Source organism: Motacilla alba, chromosome 3 (assembly GCF_015832195.1).
Source record: "Motacilla alba alba isolate MOTALB_02 chromosome 3, Motacilla_alba_V1.0_pri, whole genome shotgun sequence".
NCBI lineage: Eukaryota > Metazoa > Chordata > Aves > Passeriformes > Motacillidae > Motacilla > Motacilla alba.
The window spans coordinates 33,152,956-33,170,381 of NC_052018.1; the positions used below are offsets into that span (position 1 = coordinate 33,152,956).

The 17,426-nt window shown below is 37.9% G+C and overlaps 1 protein-coding gene across 2 annotated transcripts in view; it reads left to right on the top strand.

Moving 5' to 3' along the window:
- The first annotated feature begins 1,225 nt into the window (after positions 1 to 1,225).
- Positions 1,226 to 17,426, top strand: part of TTK (TTK protein kinase) — a 29,765-nt gene continuing 13,564 nt past the window's right edge. Inside the window, exons 1-9 of one of the 2 annotated variants that reach the window (XM_038133838.1) lie at positions 1,226 to 1,306; positions 2,607 to 2,776; positions 4,974 to 5,118; positions 5,385 to 5,610; positions 9,788 to 9,894; positions 13,444 to 13,587; positions 16,755 to 16,863; positions 16,982 to 17,057; positions 17,139 to 17,236. In XM_038133838.1, coding sequence (XP_037989766.1) covers positions 4,974 to 5,118; positions 5,385 to 5,610; positions 9,788 to 9,894; positions 13,444 to 13,587; positions 16,755 to 16,863; positions 16,982 to 17,057; positions 17,139 to 17,236 — 905 coding nt within the window. In that variant the 5' untranslated portion in view covers positions 1,226 to 1,306; positions 2,607 to 2,776. Of the gene's footprint in view, positions 1,394 to 2,606; positions 2,777 to 4,973; positions 5,119 to 5,384; positions 5,611 to 9,787; positions 9,895 to 13,443; positions 13,588 to 16,754; positions 16,864 to 16,981; positions 17,058 to 17,138; positions 17,237 to 17,426 lie in introns of both variants that reach the window. The other variant, XM_038133837.1, reaches the window with a different exon arrangement.

The following is a 17,426-nucleotide window of genomic DNA, read 5'->3' on the forward strand; positions in this document are numbered from 1 at the left end:
GAACACCGCCACTTTCCTCTCCCCTAACACCCATCAAAACTCCTGCTAGTAAAATAATCCACCTTTATGTCCCTCAAATGAAGCCAAATGCAGAGCGAATTAATGCAACTTGCGCTGTTTCTTTACATTTTCACTAGATCTGGATTCTGGTGGAACGCAAAATCAATACAACAAACCCACCAAAAATATGGGAGGAGGAGTAAGGCAATGCTGAAAAAGATCATCTCACGTAGCTTTAGCTGAGAATTACAATTGCTCTTATTTAGTAGAGAAACACAGGCATCTCTATGGGATCATCCATTACATTCTAAAAAAGGTGTTTGGACAAAATTTCCTTGTTGAAATCCTTTTGTTGAGTGTAGAGTGAGCCTGTATCACTAGATGAGCTGAGCTATTTAAAATGTAGATGAATAAAGGAGAATGAGATAAATTTCAATGAAAGGCCAGAGTAGGTATCTCATTATTAGACATAATGTGTGATGTCTATGGCAAGCGAATGATTAGCAACTTACCAAATTAATAGGAAAATAATATATATAAGGAAATAAGGAAATACATATAAGAAAATAAGGAAAAAATACACATCTGAGTTTTATAATGAGCCATCAATCTTGAAAACAGACTATATTTAGCATAATACTGAATTCATTATAAGCATCAGAAGAAACACAGAGCTGCAAGGAACACAAATTATTGCCTACACCCAGAATCGAGAGGGAGGCAAACCGAGAGGCCGAATTGTTTGGCTTAGCGCGTTGGTATTACTGTAGCCCAGGAAGGGGACGCTCAGAGAAGGAGCTGCTTTTAGCAGCCTCAGGCACGCTGCACATCCGGGATCGGCTTAGGAACGATCCCCTGGAGGAAAAGGTACAGGGCAGGCGCAAGGACACACAGCCCGGCTATTCCGTTACAACTAAATGAAGCTTCAAACTATAGCCGGCTATGGCCAAACGGGAAGAGCATTTCCAGATAAATAATTTCAGTCACTCGGCGCGGCCCTGTGCCCGTCCCCCTCCTCATCCGGAACCAGGATCGGGCCGCGGCCGCCCCAGCGCGCCTGCGCGGCCGCCCCTCCGCTCGGGCCCCACAAGGCGCCGGGACCCGCGGCCGCCGCGCACGGCGCAGCCACCGGCCAATGGGCGGGCCGGCCGCCAATGTGTTTCCCTCCTGCAGCCAATCAGAGCTCGCTTCCTCCCGCCTTCCGGCCAATGGGAAGGGCGCTCTTGGGGCGTCGGTCGCGTTCAAACCGGGGGCAGCGCGCGAAGGCGCTCGGTCGCAGCCGCGTCCCGGCCCCGCGGCGGCCTCGGTGAGGGCGGCCGGGCGGGGACCAGGGCGGCCGGGAAGGACAGCGAGGGTGAAGGGACCGGGCCGGGGAGCAGCGGAGTGAGGGAAGGTGGGTGAAGGGGCCGGGGGGCAGCGGCGGTGCTGGTCTGCGGTGAGGCCGCGGGGGGTGCTGGGCCCAGCTCCTCGGCAGCCCCGGGGCTGCGGCTTCGCTGGGCTTCCGCTCCTGAGGGCGAGGAAAGCTGCTTGCGTCTTCCCCCTCACGGTCTTTGTTTATGCCGCATTGCCTCACCTGCTCCGCTGCTGCTCAGTCTCTCTGTTACTTAGCCCAGTTTTGCATCTTGGTGTCTTATCCTTTCCGTTAGATTTAAATATTTTTGTATTTTATTTCTTTCCTAGTGTTGGTAATTTTTTTTAAATCCACGACGGTTTTTCTTAGGTGGGAGTTTTTGTTTTCCTTTAAAAAAATCCTGATTTAGGACTTGTAAATAAAACAGACAGAAGACGATGCAATTTTGTAGATAGTGTTTTTTAAAGGCTGGATACATGCTTCTGAAACAGTTGTTATTTTACCTTTTCTCTAAAGAAGACATAAACAGGACAAGTAGTGTAATACAGTAAATACAGTATTTCAAGACTGGATGCTGTTACTCCTTTTTATTATCAATGAGTATTTTTGAGTGTGTTAGATGTGGAATCTTACCACCAACCTGTAGTGCCACTTTATCCATTTACTGCTCTCAAGTCTCTGTCCTTTGGCTCCTTGTGTAGTGGGTCTGTATGAGGGGTTGAAGTTACTTTAACTACTACACTTTATTTAGAGGTAGTTCTTCCTGATCTTTGCACTGCATGTTCTCCCTAACCTCTCCTGGAGGCATTTCTGCATCTCAGGTATGCTGCAGTGGAGCTGCTGCAGTTACCATTCAGTGCTTTTGTAACAGCTGGTTTAGGTCTTCACTGTTGTCAGATTTTAAATATATATATACCAGTGGAATTCATGGCAAATGATTTTTTTAAGAGTAATTATTCAGTAGATTAAGAGACAAAGAACCTGTGCATACTTGCTTGTGGTTGAACATGACAGTATGTAGATGAATATGCCCTTAGTGTACTTTTTAGTATCTGAAGGTCACAGCAAGCTGACACATTTGGAAATGCTTGTCCTCATTCAAAATGTTGTCTTTAAGCTTTTTTAATTCTGTTTTTATTACGAACTAGGAATAGTTTCATTGATTTTGATGAAAACTGTATTTCTGGGACATGAGGATTAGGCAAGCTTGCGCAATATGCTTTCAGTGTTTCACCCATCAATTTTTGATGCACAGGAACTTCTTCAGGATGGAGAACTTCATTTCTTGCCTTTGGGTTCTTGGGATCATCTGAGGTAGTCTGGCCCACATCCATCTTACCTTCTGGACAAGGCATATCCATTCTTCAGGAGGGTTTTTCTCTGTAACACGTTGAACCTAGAGCAGTTAAACAGCGCACCAGGAATGTAAGTTTGATGTGTATTGTTGCAACTTAAGATCAAATTTATACAGAAGTTTATTTTTCTTTTTGTCTACTGCATTTGGGAAGCTATCACTGCCGGAAGAATAATGAACCTTTGATATTAGTGAGGAAAATATAATGACTGTGTTTAAGAAATCCAAAATCCGCCTGGGAATTTTTAGCAGTTATGGTTGCAATGAGCTATTGTGGTGTTTCTTAACATGAGGTAAATTTCTTTTGGTTGTCTTGGTGCTTCAGGTTCTGGAGAAGCTGACCTCATCCATACTTTGAGGGAGTAGGTACAGTTGCAATTCAGATCTCTATGGATATTCTCACCCATAAAGAGATGATTTGGAGTATCTGATTTCCTGTAGCCCCTTCTACAGTGTTTTTAAAAGGCAAAACTGCAATGTGTACTAAAATTTTCCTTATGAAGTGAATAAGTATCATCTGTGGAATGGCGCATGAACAGTATTAGCTCTAGTAATCACCTAGGTAATTTTAGCAGCATGATACCCAGAAGACGGGACAGTTTACACTCTCAGAAGAGCCTAAAGTGGCTCTGGGGGAGAAATAGATATTAAAGCAAGTTCCAAACAAGCATTGAAATTAAAATCTATTCAGTGTACAATTTTGAATATAAATGTTGGGGGGGGTCTTTATTTGTTTTTGTTCAGTGAAACAAAAAATAGTATCTCATATATTACTGATTTAGCATACAGTCTTAAGCTTTCATAGGATTTTGGGTTTTTTTCATTATAGGTCTTGCTTGAGGCTATTTGAGTGTCTCTCCAGACCCTTAAGATGCTATAGCCTCTTTATAGTGGTAATGTAGATGGTGCTTTTGCTGGACTAAGTCTTGGAATTTACTCAGCGAAACTGTGTTTTGAACCTACAGAACAACACTTCTATATAGACAGGAGCAGGCTTGCTATTCTTGGTGGGCCATATCTAGTTCAGGATGAACATGAAATATGCCTACTTTTACTTGATAAGTGAGCTCTTGTAAGCATGATAATCTTTTTGATTTATAGTCTTTGCTTGGGGAAAGCTGGGAGCTTGGTGCATTTAAAGACATGCCAGCTTCTGGTGAATAACGCCCTAAAAATTATTTGTGGGACTTCCTGAGAGTGGTGCCTGGTGTATTTTTTAGGTAGTGGGGTTAAAGGTAGATGAACTTCATTCCATTCAATTCTCTCTCTAGCAGTAATTCACCTAAAAGTAGATCTGAAGTTTCTAACCCTCTAGCAACTTTTTGTTGTACACAAGTACAAGAGGAACAAAAACCAACATTTCACTATAAAACTAGACTTAGTCTTTCTTTGAACTTATTTAATCTGTTTGAAGTGCATTACATTCCGTGTTTCTGGGCCCAACTTCACAGCAATTAGAATGTCAAACCCCCTGAATATGTGCTAAATTCACCACAGTTTTTACTAGAATTCTCATGTTCATTAGATGTATGGAACATTGTTGTGGGAAAAGCTGTTTATTATTTAGGCAGAAAAGGAAGAAATCATTAGGGTTTTTTTAGTTTATTTTAGCAGTCTTGCTCTGCTCAGATTGCCTAAATTCTTAGCTCTCAGCTATATACATGTATTATCTCAGCTGATGATAAACTGTCAGAATGTTGATGATTTGGCATAAGTTTCTTATAAGAAGTCTTTGAATCTCTAAACCTCCTTTCAGAAACTTAAAAATAGGTGTCACTTGTCTTTGTCCTTTGAACAGAGGAGAAAGTGAATTCTTTTCTGCTTAACCCACTGTGAGAACTAATTGCTGTAACCTGTGGGAAAGAGCATGGATTAACAGTGTGTGCTAAACTAAAGCCAGCCTAATTATGAGTACAGAACGTGATTTGATGTGATGGACTGGAAGCTATTTCAGGCAACACATCATACTCCCCATTTTATTCAAATGCTGAGTATACCTTATTGGAAAGGGCTACTGTGAAGCATGGATTGAATTTGGATGAATCAGTTAAGTACCAGTTATTTTTATTTGTCCAAGTTGTCTTCTGTGAAGTGGTTTACTTGTATAACTATATTGACAAAGGCTTAAATAGAGTATTTGTTACATAACATGGTTGAGTCTCAAGCTCCAAATGATACATGAGAGGCTTTCCCATGGTAATTCCAATCAAAGTGAGCTACAACAGGGTTCTTCAGTGACTCCATTGTTTTTTAACCTTGTGCCTGCAGATGGAGGAGACAGACCTAAGTGAAAGAGGATTACCACAGATTACATCAATCATGAATAGAGTTAGAAACTTGAAAAACAAATACAGAAATGAAGAGAATATCACAGATGAATTTAATTATACCAAAATCTCAGCGGATACAACAGGTATTTGGTTTTGCTATTCTACTGTCACTTATGCAAAAGATCTTAACATAGACTGAGTGAAAGAACCATTAACTGAAATAATTTCAAGTTTAGTGTTTCTTTAATCTTAATGACCACAGAGTTAATTTCATCTCTCCTTATTTCTCAGCTCTGTTGCTTTAATCTTGTTTGAAAAATAGTAACTGTCTTTCACAAAAGCATGTAGAAAGTGTTCTGTACATGTTTGCTGCTGTTTTAATCAATCTCCTTTTTTGTTTTTCTGTCAGATAACTCTGGAACTGTCAATCAAATAATGATGACAACAAACAATCCAGAAGATTGGCTATGTTTTTTACTTAAACTAGAGAAAAAGGGTGTTCCTCAGATGGATGTTAGCCTGCTCAATAGACTCATTGGCCGTTACAGCCAAGCAGTGACTGCATTACCTGCAGAAAAGTACAGTCAAGATGAGAGCTATGCTCGCATCCTTGTGAGATTTGCTGAGTTGAAAGCGTAAGTATAAATTTTCAACATGAGAACTCATCATTCTATTTTTGAATTAAGATAAGAATACCTTGTTTCATTAGTGTTTTCTGCAACAAATTATCATTTCGGGTGTGGAAGGTAAATAGCTTTGGTTAGTCAGCTTATCTGTCTCCACAGTACTTGCATTGTTTGTATATGCTAATAAACATGATTGTTTAGAGCTATTTGGTTTAGAGATGTTAACACACTACCTTTCTTCTCGGTTCTCTATGTAAGGTACAAGAGGGAATAGCATGAAATCCTTTTTTGAGCTTCATTTTAGTATGCTTTCTCTCTTACTAGACAAGATCATCACAGTTTGATTAAATTAACTGCCTTAGGATAGGAACAATGTCTCAGAACATCATTCTCTAGTTCCACACTTTGAAAATTAGTTTTGGTTGTGGTCATTTATTGCTTTATTCAGTCCAAATTCGAGCAGTGTGGTTGTGGAGATGTGTTCAGACATAATTTGGGACAGGGTTATAATTGGAATCTTTTTCGTAAGGGGTTCTTTTGTCTCTTGAAATAGTACAACAAATATTTTGATGAACAGCTGTATTTAAACAGTGTGGCAATCTAACAATCAGAGCTGAGCAAGTTATTTTCCAGTGAACATAGCTAATCTTTTTCTTGTATGCTCTTCCCCTACTTGACGTTTTGGCATATGGTTTCATCTTGCAGTATGATAAAGGTCCTTTGCATGGACCTTGCTGCATCACTGTCACTAAAAGCATACAGTGGAAGTAATCTGTTGAATCTCCTGTTGAGAAACAGGAGTGAATAATGACCTTGTGAATCTTTAGTATCTTGAAGAGGGAAGGTTTTTGTGTAAGTGGAGTAAAGAATCTCTTCCAGAAAGGTTTAAAGATACATTGCAAGATGGCATTCTTATTCAAAGATCAGTTGCTTTTCCTCAGAGCAGAAACTGTGCAATATACGCTTCTGGATCCTAGTTTGTGGAAATACTTTTCCCGAATAGTGATCAAATCAAATCTGTTATTTGATTGTAGGAGAGTTTAAGTTCAGAAAGGTGATTTCCTACCTCCCTAATCACTTGGACTTATTTTCACTTGATCTTTAGAACATGGTTTGAAAGGTGGGATACTTTTAAGATGTGTGCAAGAGCTATGTTCAGTATTCTGTGTGATGTATTGCAGAAAGCAAAACCAAAGGTGCTGTCAGTAGCTTGTTAATACATGAATAGTATGTGGTTGTCTAGTTGTGGTGTCTCACTGAAATATCTTCAGTTGTTTCACTGTTACAGCCTCTAGGGACCTTTTTGGTAGTCTGTCTTGTTTCACTAATAAAATGCACTCTATAGCTGTACTAAAGTAACTTCTACTTTAGTAGCCAACATAACAGAATTTACCTATCTCACTAGGTAGCTCAGGTCTGCTCTTTTTATTTTCTGCTGCATATTTTTAATTGGCAAATATCATCAGTCATGTTTCCTGACATGCCTAATAAAAATTTCTTTTAAAAAGATGAACAATCCACTCCAAACCCCCTTTTAAAAATATGTTCCCACCAAAATCTGATACAGCATTAATCCCGCTGGAACTTCACTGTAGGATCTCCCTAAATGATGATTCCTCATTTGGAAATGACTTTCAGATTCTAGCTTGTTCTTAATGATTTTTATGATCTAATACTTTCTACTCCAGAGTAGCATATAATATCCATTATTTTTATGAACTACATCTGTAATCTCACCATCAATGAAATTACTTTTGGCTGATTAGACCTAAAAACCAATGATGTTGATGGTAATTTTTGGAGATTAGGTTAATCAGTGGCTACTTATTTGGATCTTTTGTGTTTGGCATCTTTAGTTACTGCTCATAACTTACTCTCATTGCTCATAATTTTTTTTTGTTCTCAATTTCCCTGGTATTCTACACTCTACCTCCTCTGTTCCCGGCTGTCAGTTTGTCCAGTACTATATATTTTGTCTTTTTCTTTAACAGAAGCAAAAACAATCCTCTCATCTCATGACTTTGAGTGCTTCTGGTTTATTTTTTAGCTATTGCAAGTAAAGCAATATTGATACTACAAGTTAAGTGACACTGATAGATGCTCTGATGATACTACCTTGGGTGGGAGAGAGATGTGTTTTTCAGTAGAATTATTTGCTGTTCTCCCAAGTATTCCACCTAAACAAGGTGGAAGAGCAAATCAGCATCACAAACTTCAGAAGCAATGGCTTGAGATTTTAGTATCTACTGCCATCAAGACGATTTTGTTCTGATTGCAGAATGCTAAGTGGTTGGAATGGTTCTTAAAGATCATCTAGTCCCAACTCCTCCTGCTGTAGGCAGGGATGCCTTTCACTAGACCAGATTGCTCAAGGCTTTTTCCAGCCTGACCTTGAATGCCTCCAGGGTTGGGGCATCCACTGTCTCCCTAGGTAACCTGTTCCAGTGTCTCACCACCCTCACAATAAAGAGGATTACTTCTTTATTGTGACGACCTAAAACTTAGGCTACCTAATATCTAGCCTAAGTTTCTTCTTTCATTTTGTACCCATTTTTCCTAGTTCTACCACTAGAGTTCCTGAGAATAAGTCCATTTCTGGCTTCCCTGCAGGCCCCCTTCAGATATTGGAAGTTTGCTATGAGGTCTCCATGCAACCTTCTCTTCTCCAGGTGAACAGCTCCAACTTTTCCAGCCCATCTTCATAGGAGGGGTGCTCCAGCTGCCTAATCATCTTTGTGCCTCTTGTCTGGACTTGTGCCAACAGGTCCCTGTCCTTTTTATGTTGGGAGCTGAATGCAGTGTCTCAGGTGGGATTTCCCAAGGGCAGAGGGGCAGACTACACCTCCTGTGACCTGCTGGCCATGCTCCTTTTGGTTGAGCCCAGGATTCTGTTTGGCTTTCTGGGCTCCAAGTGCACACAGCTGGCTCATGTTGATTTTTTTCATCAGCCATCACCCCCAAGTCTTTCTCCCTAAGCCTGCTAGCAATCACATCTCTGCCCAACCTTTAGGGGAGAAACTGGGTCATTCCATTCTTTACACTGGACGGACCTTTTTTGTCCTGTTATCTGCTTTAGCTGCAGTCTAGCTGTGCCAATAACTTTTGACCTATTGTTATACCAAGTTTGTCTGAAGAACCCTTGAGTGTGCTCTGAAATAGTTGAAGACAGCAAATGCCTCTATGATTTTCTGTATTGTATATTAGCAATGCCAGACCTGCTCTTGTGGAATGCTTCTGGCTGTAGCACAGTGCCACCAAGCGTGTGACAGTTGGTGCCTATTGCTAGTGTCAGGTCTTGTTGTGTGTATTGCTATCCAAGCTGTTGCTGCTTTCTGCTGGAACTTAACTAACAAGCTCTTTGAAAGTGAATGTAATACATTACAGCTTAATTTCTCTGGCTCAGACTTTGCCTGCAGATGGGTAATTCTGTGCCTGTCCTATTGTTTTGGATGATCAGAGCCGAGTTCAGTAAACCTGTGTGACTCTAGGTACATGCCTAAGTAACAAGAAAAACTTCTTTCACTCAAAATTCCATAGAATTGGAATGAAAATGTTCCTTACCTTTCCATGTTGTATTTTTCTGTACTTTTATTTTGAACCATGGTCATTAATTTTTTTGCTCTTCCCGCTTCTAAGTGGTACCTGTGTGTACCTGTTGGGTCAAGGGGGAACTTAGGAAAGAATTCCTTTATCTCTAGATTATAGATGTTGCTGGTAAAAGTGTTAAGCTCGCTTTTTTTTTGTCAGTTGAAACATAACATTAAATTTCATAGTGATGTAGATTTAGGTATTTTGTGTCTTGACTGGTATTTGCAGAGGCTGTAGTTGCACTTGCATATTTAAATATTGGTGTGCTGTGTGTAAGCATGAACCTGCTCAGCAGTCTATGGCTGAATGTAACACTAGGATTAAAATTTTCCAAAAGTAAATGAACTATCAAGTGTGAAGGAGCTTAAGGATTGAGTCCTTTGCGTTTTGGGAAGGTTCAGCTTGTTATCTTTCAATAATTAGCATTTAAAATTCTTTGCTTATTTGTAGTTCACTGATTGCTCTAAGAAAGAGGAAAATCTTTAGCCTACAGGTGTGTTGCTTTTTCAAAGTTATTTAAAGGCTTCATCCCATACATGGAACTTCATCCTTCTCAGGCTTTTCACCTTGTATAACTATGAATGTGCTGTATTTACAGTCTTCAAGATCCAGAGGAGGCACGGGACCAATTTCACCTGGCCAGACTGAACTGCAAGAAATTTGCTTTTGTGCATGTGGCTTTTGCACAGTTTGAGCTATCACAAGGTGTGTAAAAAAAAAAAAAAAACCACCAAGAAAACAAACAACCAAACTTGTTTGGTGTTGCTGTTCTGTGTTGTTCTCAGTTTTGTTGTTTTAAACTTCTGCTCCGTTACTTAATTTGTAAGGAAACTGATAGATATTGAATAAGAAAGAAAAAAGTCTATTTTTTTAAATTGAAATTTATTGAGAATGTGTGTTCACTTTTAGAATGAAAATATGCACACAATTCATTGTTTTTTTCTGTTTTAGAAATAACTTTCAAACCAGGTGAAAATTGAAAAGTGAGGCTCAAATACTTGTGGAAGTAATTCTTGCTTGTGGAAGAAATTCTGTCTTCCAAAAAGCATCTGTAGATTGAGTATGCACATTGACAGTGTGTTTTGGTTTAATAAAAAACAATTTGGTTGCCCTGGTACTTGCTGACAAGACTGGGTTGGCTGCCCACAGGCTTGTATTTTTGGGTATCTTTTGTTTCCATGGGTGATTTGAACAGTGACATATGTTGCCCTGGGTGTTTCTTCCTTTGACAGTTTGCTCTGTACAGAAAGACAAGCACATTCCATGAAAGCTGTGTTCTTATTTGAATGGAAAAGACTTGATTAATGTATTAATTTTTATGTGATTTGTTTTCCTTCATGTTTTTTAGTATCATGCAAGTTATTGTATATTGTTGTGTATATTTCTCATACTGCCTAGTATGAGAAATTCTCCCCAAACTCAGCTACACTAAATCTCCATTCTACACTCTAGATTCTTGAATACATTTTACTGGTTATTCGTTTTTAGTTTATTTCTGTTTATTTTCCACTGATAGTGGTTTTGTCTGTAAATTTTTGCTCCAGTGCTTCTTTTTAACTGTATTTTAGGATATTGTTTAGATGTTCGAAGTGTGGCCCAAAAGGCAGAACCATTTTGTTAAAATCTATAAGTAGATACTCATTTGTCATCTCAGATTTTCCAGATTTTCTTTACTGATAAGTGGATTGACATTAGAGCAGAAAATGCTATGAACCAACTCTCCCCTCCCAGAAGTACATGCTGTGTTTATGAATGACTCCTGTACAAGATGGGGGGAAAAAAGACAAAAATCCGCATGTTTGTGTCTTGAAATCACACAGTTTCTGTGTTATGCCTAAGTCAGTTATCTGACCAGTCTTGTTCTAATATAAACTTGTGGTATTGAACTTCTAAACAGTAGTAAAAAGAATATAATCATTTTTTTAGTGAGCACTGGATGTTTATTGAAACAGATAATTAAACACTAATACTGCAATAACAGAGATATTGTTAAATAAGTGTAATAAAGCCTGTTGTGTAATTTAATGAAGTGTAGAAATGTTGCTACAGGTTACCAGTGACTAAATTCATCCTGTAGTTACAGGATGTGCTCATGCAGTAGTTTACCTTACTTTGACAGTAAGTAATCAATCTAGAATGAAGTTCTAATCCCAAAGGAAATAAGCCAGTTATGATCGGCTTTGTTTTATCTGCAGTGTGCTCTCTGATTTGTATCTGTTACCCTTGAGCTGATCTAGGTGTCCTTTAGTAATGTGTATGGAGCTACAGTGTCCCTGCTGTGTGCTTCAAAGAGGATTAATGGAACATGTGAGTTGTAAATTGTTACTTAAGAGTGCTGTTCCTTTTTCATTGTGTCCACTTAGGCCAGAGGGAAAGGAGGGTAGTGCTTTGTTGCTTCTTCATCCCAGTGATTTCAGCGGTGCTTGGCTCACCTGTCAGTGTTTTCTTTTGCATTAACAAGAAAAACTTAATTGCACATTCTCTTCCTTAGCTCACAGTTTTGCTCAAGATAAAAGCTCAAGTTGTGAAATTAGACTTGGCAAATTGATTTTGATTTCCTAATAATTGAATATTAGTGACCTGGAAATGGATTGAGACAATAAAGGTGCCATTCTGGTTTTTGTGGCTCCTTTTTTACTTAAATACTGACTAAAATTTCATTTAAATACCCCAGATGAGGAGTTGTCTTGTCATTACTTGGGTACCCTTGGGTGGTGTGCTTGAGGATGATTTGCTGTGAATTGGTCAGAATTCATGACCATGGATAAAACTCTACTCTTGAGTGTTTCACATCTTATGCCAGGGTGCTTGATTCAGGCTTTTGGCATGTGATGAAGTGGACTGATTGGAATTCAGAAATACTTCTGACTTTACTTTGTGCCTTGGATCCTCATCTGTTAAGGGGGATGAAGCAGTTAGTTTTTCATATACATGTTTTGGTGTCATGTTCTTTCTTACTCAGTGAGGTGCACAATACTGGGAGGAATTACTTTCGAGTAGCAGGTATTGTTGAAGCAATGTGTGGTTACTAAATATAGCCAAAGGTAGAATCAGAATGCTGGTTAGGGATTCTTAGAGCTTATCCACTTTGCTATGGATTTAGGAGAAAAACAGTATTTGACTATATGGTTAAAAAAAATTCTGACCAATTAGCACAAAATTGATTTAAATGAAATTATAGCTCATCTAATTTTGGTGCTTCCTTGCTCTAGTGTTTGATATCATCCATTTAATATTCTTAAAATAGGTTACTTAAAGCAGAAGTTCCAGAGCCCTACACTTCACTTCCACCAGCCTGAACTACAGGCAACAGTGATGTCTGACTTCATTTATGAGTGGAATTTTGAGTGTGGAGGATACGGTGCTCTTAAATATGCTATTGTGCATATACTTGAGTATTTCTTATAATATATATGTGTGGCATGAATGTAAGAACAAAGTGGTTTGTTTTGCTGCTTTGGAATGGAGGAAGAAGGGCATTTGGGGTTTCAGGGGCATTGACAGCTGTAGCAAAATACTGCATCATTTTGCCCAGATGTTCTTCAAACCAAGTAAAGTATTGTGGTTACAGTACACTTTTTTCCTTATTTGACTTTTTCTAATAGATGCCTGTATATGTTTACATATGTAAATTGACTGCTTCAATATGTTTTGATAACACATTCCCTTTCCCATTCCAGCTCTCTTCAAAGTTCTCTGTTTATGCCATTTAGTAATGTGTAAAACTGTAATGAAAAAATGTCCTTGCTTTTCTCTCCTCTTTTCTTAACTGTAGTGCTGTCCAGAGTTGTTTTATTTAACAACAGCTGGTTTTAAATGTGATTTCTATTAAGTGCATTAAAGATGTTTTATAATATATACATAATAAAAGTTTTACCTGGTCAGATCTAAATGGAAGTCCATGAAAGTAATATTTCCTTGCTGATACTACAGGGAAAAAAAAGGATTTTAGAATGAGTACAATTTTCTTACAGTTCCTATAACACTAAAAAAATACTGAAAATGTGTGTTTTGTGACTTGGTGTTCAATTTGACGTGAAAATTTGAATTGTGTGATTGCTTGTAACTATTTCCAGGCAGTTTCCTTAAAATGGCAATGTAAGAGGAGGTGTCCCTAATAAACAATGGCTTCATAGAACTATGCAAAGTGAATGTAAGACAACATGAATGTAACCATCTCTTTAAAAAAATCTTGCCCCAGTGTAATTGTTTTTTTACTTCTGTGATTTCTAATTCTGTGCTTCTTACACCTAGAAAATGAGAAGAAGTGTAAGCAGATCCTTCAGAAAGCTGTGGAGTGCTCTGCTGTTCCTCTGGAATTGTTGGAAACTGCTCTGCAAAACTTACATTTGAAAAAAAAGCAGTTACTTTCAGATGAGGAGAAGGAGAACTTTGCAGGTAATTGCAGTTTCTTAAAATACTGGTTGCTTATGCATGTTGTGATTCTAGATTGAAAAAAAAATTGCTAGTGTTTGTCCCTTCTAGATACAAACTCAGAATCTCTATTGCCCAATTCTCTATTGTCAATATTATGAATCTTATTCCTTCAGTGCTTGTTTTAATCTTCAGTGCAGTGGCTGTAGTTAGCAGGAGCTGTGGTATGGTCAATTCTGTTATTCTGCAGTGGGTTCCTCTGGCTGTCATCAAGGATTTGCAGTTTGTAAGAGAGACTTACAGCTCTAAGTGTGAAGTAAGAGCTGTTGGTAGAGAAGAATTAGGACTGGAATATACAGACTAAACTTCACATATATAGGTTGCTTGGAGGTGTATCTTGTGACAGACTGGGAAAGCTTTGACAGTCATTTCAGTCAAGTGAAATCTAGGAAAAATAATCCATTTCAACTTTATTGTGGACAAAACCCATATGTTTATCAGTACAAAGTTGAAGTGCTTGGCTGTATCATAAATCCTAAGTGATTCTTATTGCTGGGTATGTAACTTCAAAAAGGGAACTGTTATTTCTTGAAGTTTTCAAGAGATAAATTTGTTTGGAGTGGAATTGAGCAAAAAATATGGTTCGGCTTCAGCATTGAAGTGTGTGCAGCTAACTCATTCAAGGGTGAAGTTGAACACTTCCCGCATTGTGTAAGGACAGAATTAATGTAAAATAAGTCTGATTTAATTTTCTTAGGGATATATCTTCAGGAGTGGTGTTTGAGATTTGCTTGGCACCTATTGAATCAACCTTTGACTGAAACACTAGCGGGGGTGAATCCTTTTAATAGTGTTCAGCTATGGCGTTCATTTCTAATAAACTCTCTTTTCTGTCTTATTCTGTTTATCATTAATTGGATATAGACATCATAAATGCCACTGCTGATCTACTGTGCCACAGGAGAATATCTTGAAGGATACCAATATCCTTCATGGATTGCATAATTTTTCACTGCCATTGACTTGCTGCTGCAGAGCTAAGGGAATACCTGTGAGAATGAATGCCAAAACCCTGCCTGCCAGTTAGGAAGCAGTGAACTGTGGGGCAAGAGTAGGCTTATTTATTTTTTCATATATATGGGCTTGTAATTAGCTATTTGAAAAATGCAAACTATTAATTTAGTTATTTAAAGATTAAAAGGTAAATAACACCAGACTTGAAACATCTCAAACTCTGGGACATAAGAGGTAAATCACTAAATTTGCCTTTAAGTGAATTTGTATGGTCCTCTGGAACAACAGAGGCTATTTTAGTATATTGGCATTTAGGTATTTTCTGGTTTGTATTACCATTTGAAGAGCTGCTTTTGAAAGTTTTTTATTTGAAAATATGAATGCTGTGTATGTAAATGTGTTTGTTCACAGCTTCAGAAGATTGTACAGAATGCTTTTGGCAGTTATATGCTGTTAGTGTTGTGATGCAAACATAACCCATGCATCAAGTCTAGAAATCTTTGGTTTAATTCCTTTTTTTCCTCTTTCATTCATGATCAGCAGTCTAAAGTATTTGACATCCCAGGTGCAATCAAACATGTTTAGTTGGGAAAAGGTAGTTTAGTATTTCAGAAATGTAGGCTGCAGAATCATTTTAGAATTGTTTTGAGTGGAAGAGAGCCTTAGGACATGGGGTCCAGCTGTGGTAAGGAGTATCATAAGCAGATAGGCTGTCTTAGACTGTGAAGGAATGAAAGTATTGTAGATCACCAGCTTGGTGGTTTAAAAAAAAAATCTTTGGGTAAAAATTGTGGGCTGCATTTATGAGATGGTGATGGTCCTGGGTTGGTAATAAAACTACACTGTATATTGAGGCACTTGTTTTATTTAAATGAGTGATTTGGTCTATTGGCATAAGTAGTTCATAAAACATTAAGTATTAGAAATAGCCATTACTGCACTGTTCATCTACCATCTGACTGAAAGTAGTAAAGGGGTATGGGAGAGTTCAAAAGAAAAGTAAAAACCATTTAAATGAATTGATACGGATTTAAAAATGTTAAGTGCTATATAAAAAAGTCCTTAAATTGTGATTTCTTGGAAGGCTGTGGATAGCTGTGGATCTTGTTGGTCAAGCAGATAATTTCCTATACTGATGGAACACATGGTCCATGTGATGTAGAATATCATATTATATAGTATCTTAGTTAGAATCTTTGAATGGTTGGGGTTGGAAGGGACATTAAAGGTCATCTAGTTCCAAGCCCCTGCTATGGGGCAAGAACACTTTCCTGTAGACCAGGTTGCTCAAAGCTTTCAACCTGGCTTTGGACACTTCCAGACACTTCCAGTTGACTTGTTTTTTTTATTTTGTGTTTTGGGTTTTTTTTTTTTTTTTTTTTTGTTGTTGTTTTTTTGGGTTTTTTTTGGTTTTATTTTTTTTTTTTTTCCAAATATGCTCTTTGGTGCCTGTCTTTTTTTTTTTTTTTTTAAATCTTGTAGCATTAAAGAGATCTTAATCGAAATAACCAGATATTAATTTACATTTTTAAAAAAGGGTTTGTCAGGAAAATAGCTGAGTTCAAGTGATTATTGTTTATCTGAAGGTCCTTAAAGTAGCTTGTACTCCACATTGTTCCCAAAATGAAGAATTAAACTGTGTTGTAATGTGAATGCGTGTTCATTAAGGTGTTGATACATTTTCATTAGTGTATTCTGAGTTCTTGTGGTTTCTTTGTCTCTGAGAAATGACCATCCCTTTACCTGTAGGGAAAACTAATGTGGAAGACAGTGTTGTTCTGAACTGTTTATTTGTGGGTTTGAGTTTCTAGAATGACTCTTCAAATAACTTGAATTCTGGTTGTGTTTCCCATAAAGTATATCTGAAATATATACTTTCACAAAGTTTATTAAGTGGACCTGACATTTCATTTTAAGATTAATGTACAACTTCATAAAACTACTGCTAAATATTCAATAATCAAGCAAGACTCTCTTCTGGATTAAGATGGGGGAGGTGAATGAGCTTTTTGCTATTGCCTGCCTTGATACTCCCTGGCCTTGCACAGCTTATATGACCACTCTCATATTTGCTATCAGTGAAATCAGCTGGTTTAATTTAACTCAATTAATTACTTAGAATAATTTAGTTGAATTTATCTGATATGATCTGAATGATTCTAATATTTTCCTTACAGTATCAAGTACACAGGAGTCTGGACTTCAGAATATAGGTGGAAATCACAGAAGCTTAAAAAAGAATGATTCTAGTGAAAATTCTTCTACTATTACCAGATCTTTATTTGGGTAATGTCTTAATTCCTTATTTAGTTTCTTATAACATCATTTAAACCAAAACCAAACACATATGCAACAGTGTTGTGTGTGTTGTTTTGTGGGTTTTTTGTTTTGTTTTTTCTTTTAGGGAAGAGAAGTCACAGGAACTGGGTGCTCTAGTTAATTACCAGAATCCATTGAGACCACTAAACAAATCTAACCAGGTAAAACTTGTTACTTTTTCTTTAAAATCTTAAACTCTTTATTTTGCTGTACACACCTGGTAACTTCGAATTTGTTCTAAGATTTGCCCGTTTGGGAGGATTCCTGTTACCCTAGTGTCTGATGATGGTGATGACATGGAGGATTCAGATGTCCCACTCACGGCTAGTCTTACGAAGAGGTATGGTTATTGGGTTTACCTACAGCACAACAGATTTTAATACTCCTTTTCAATGGTTCTTTTACTGGCTAGTGAAAATGTCAGATGTCAGTGTTAAATTTGACCTGAAGGATAGAGACAAATAGTCATTATGGTTGCAACAGGTACTGCAGTAACCTACTTCCAATCTTATGGAAATTCTTTGTATGAA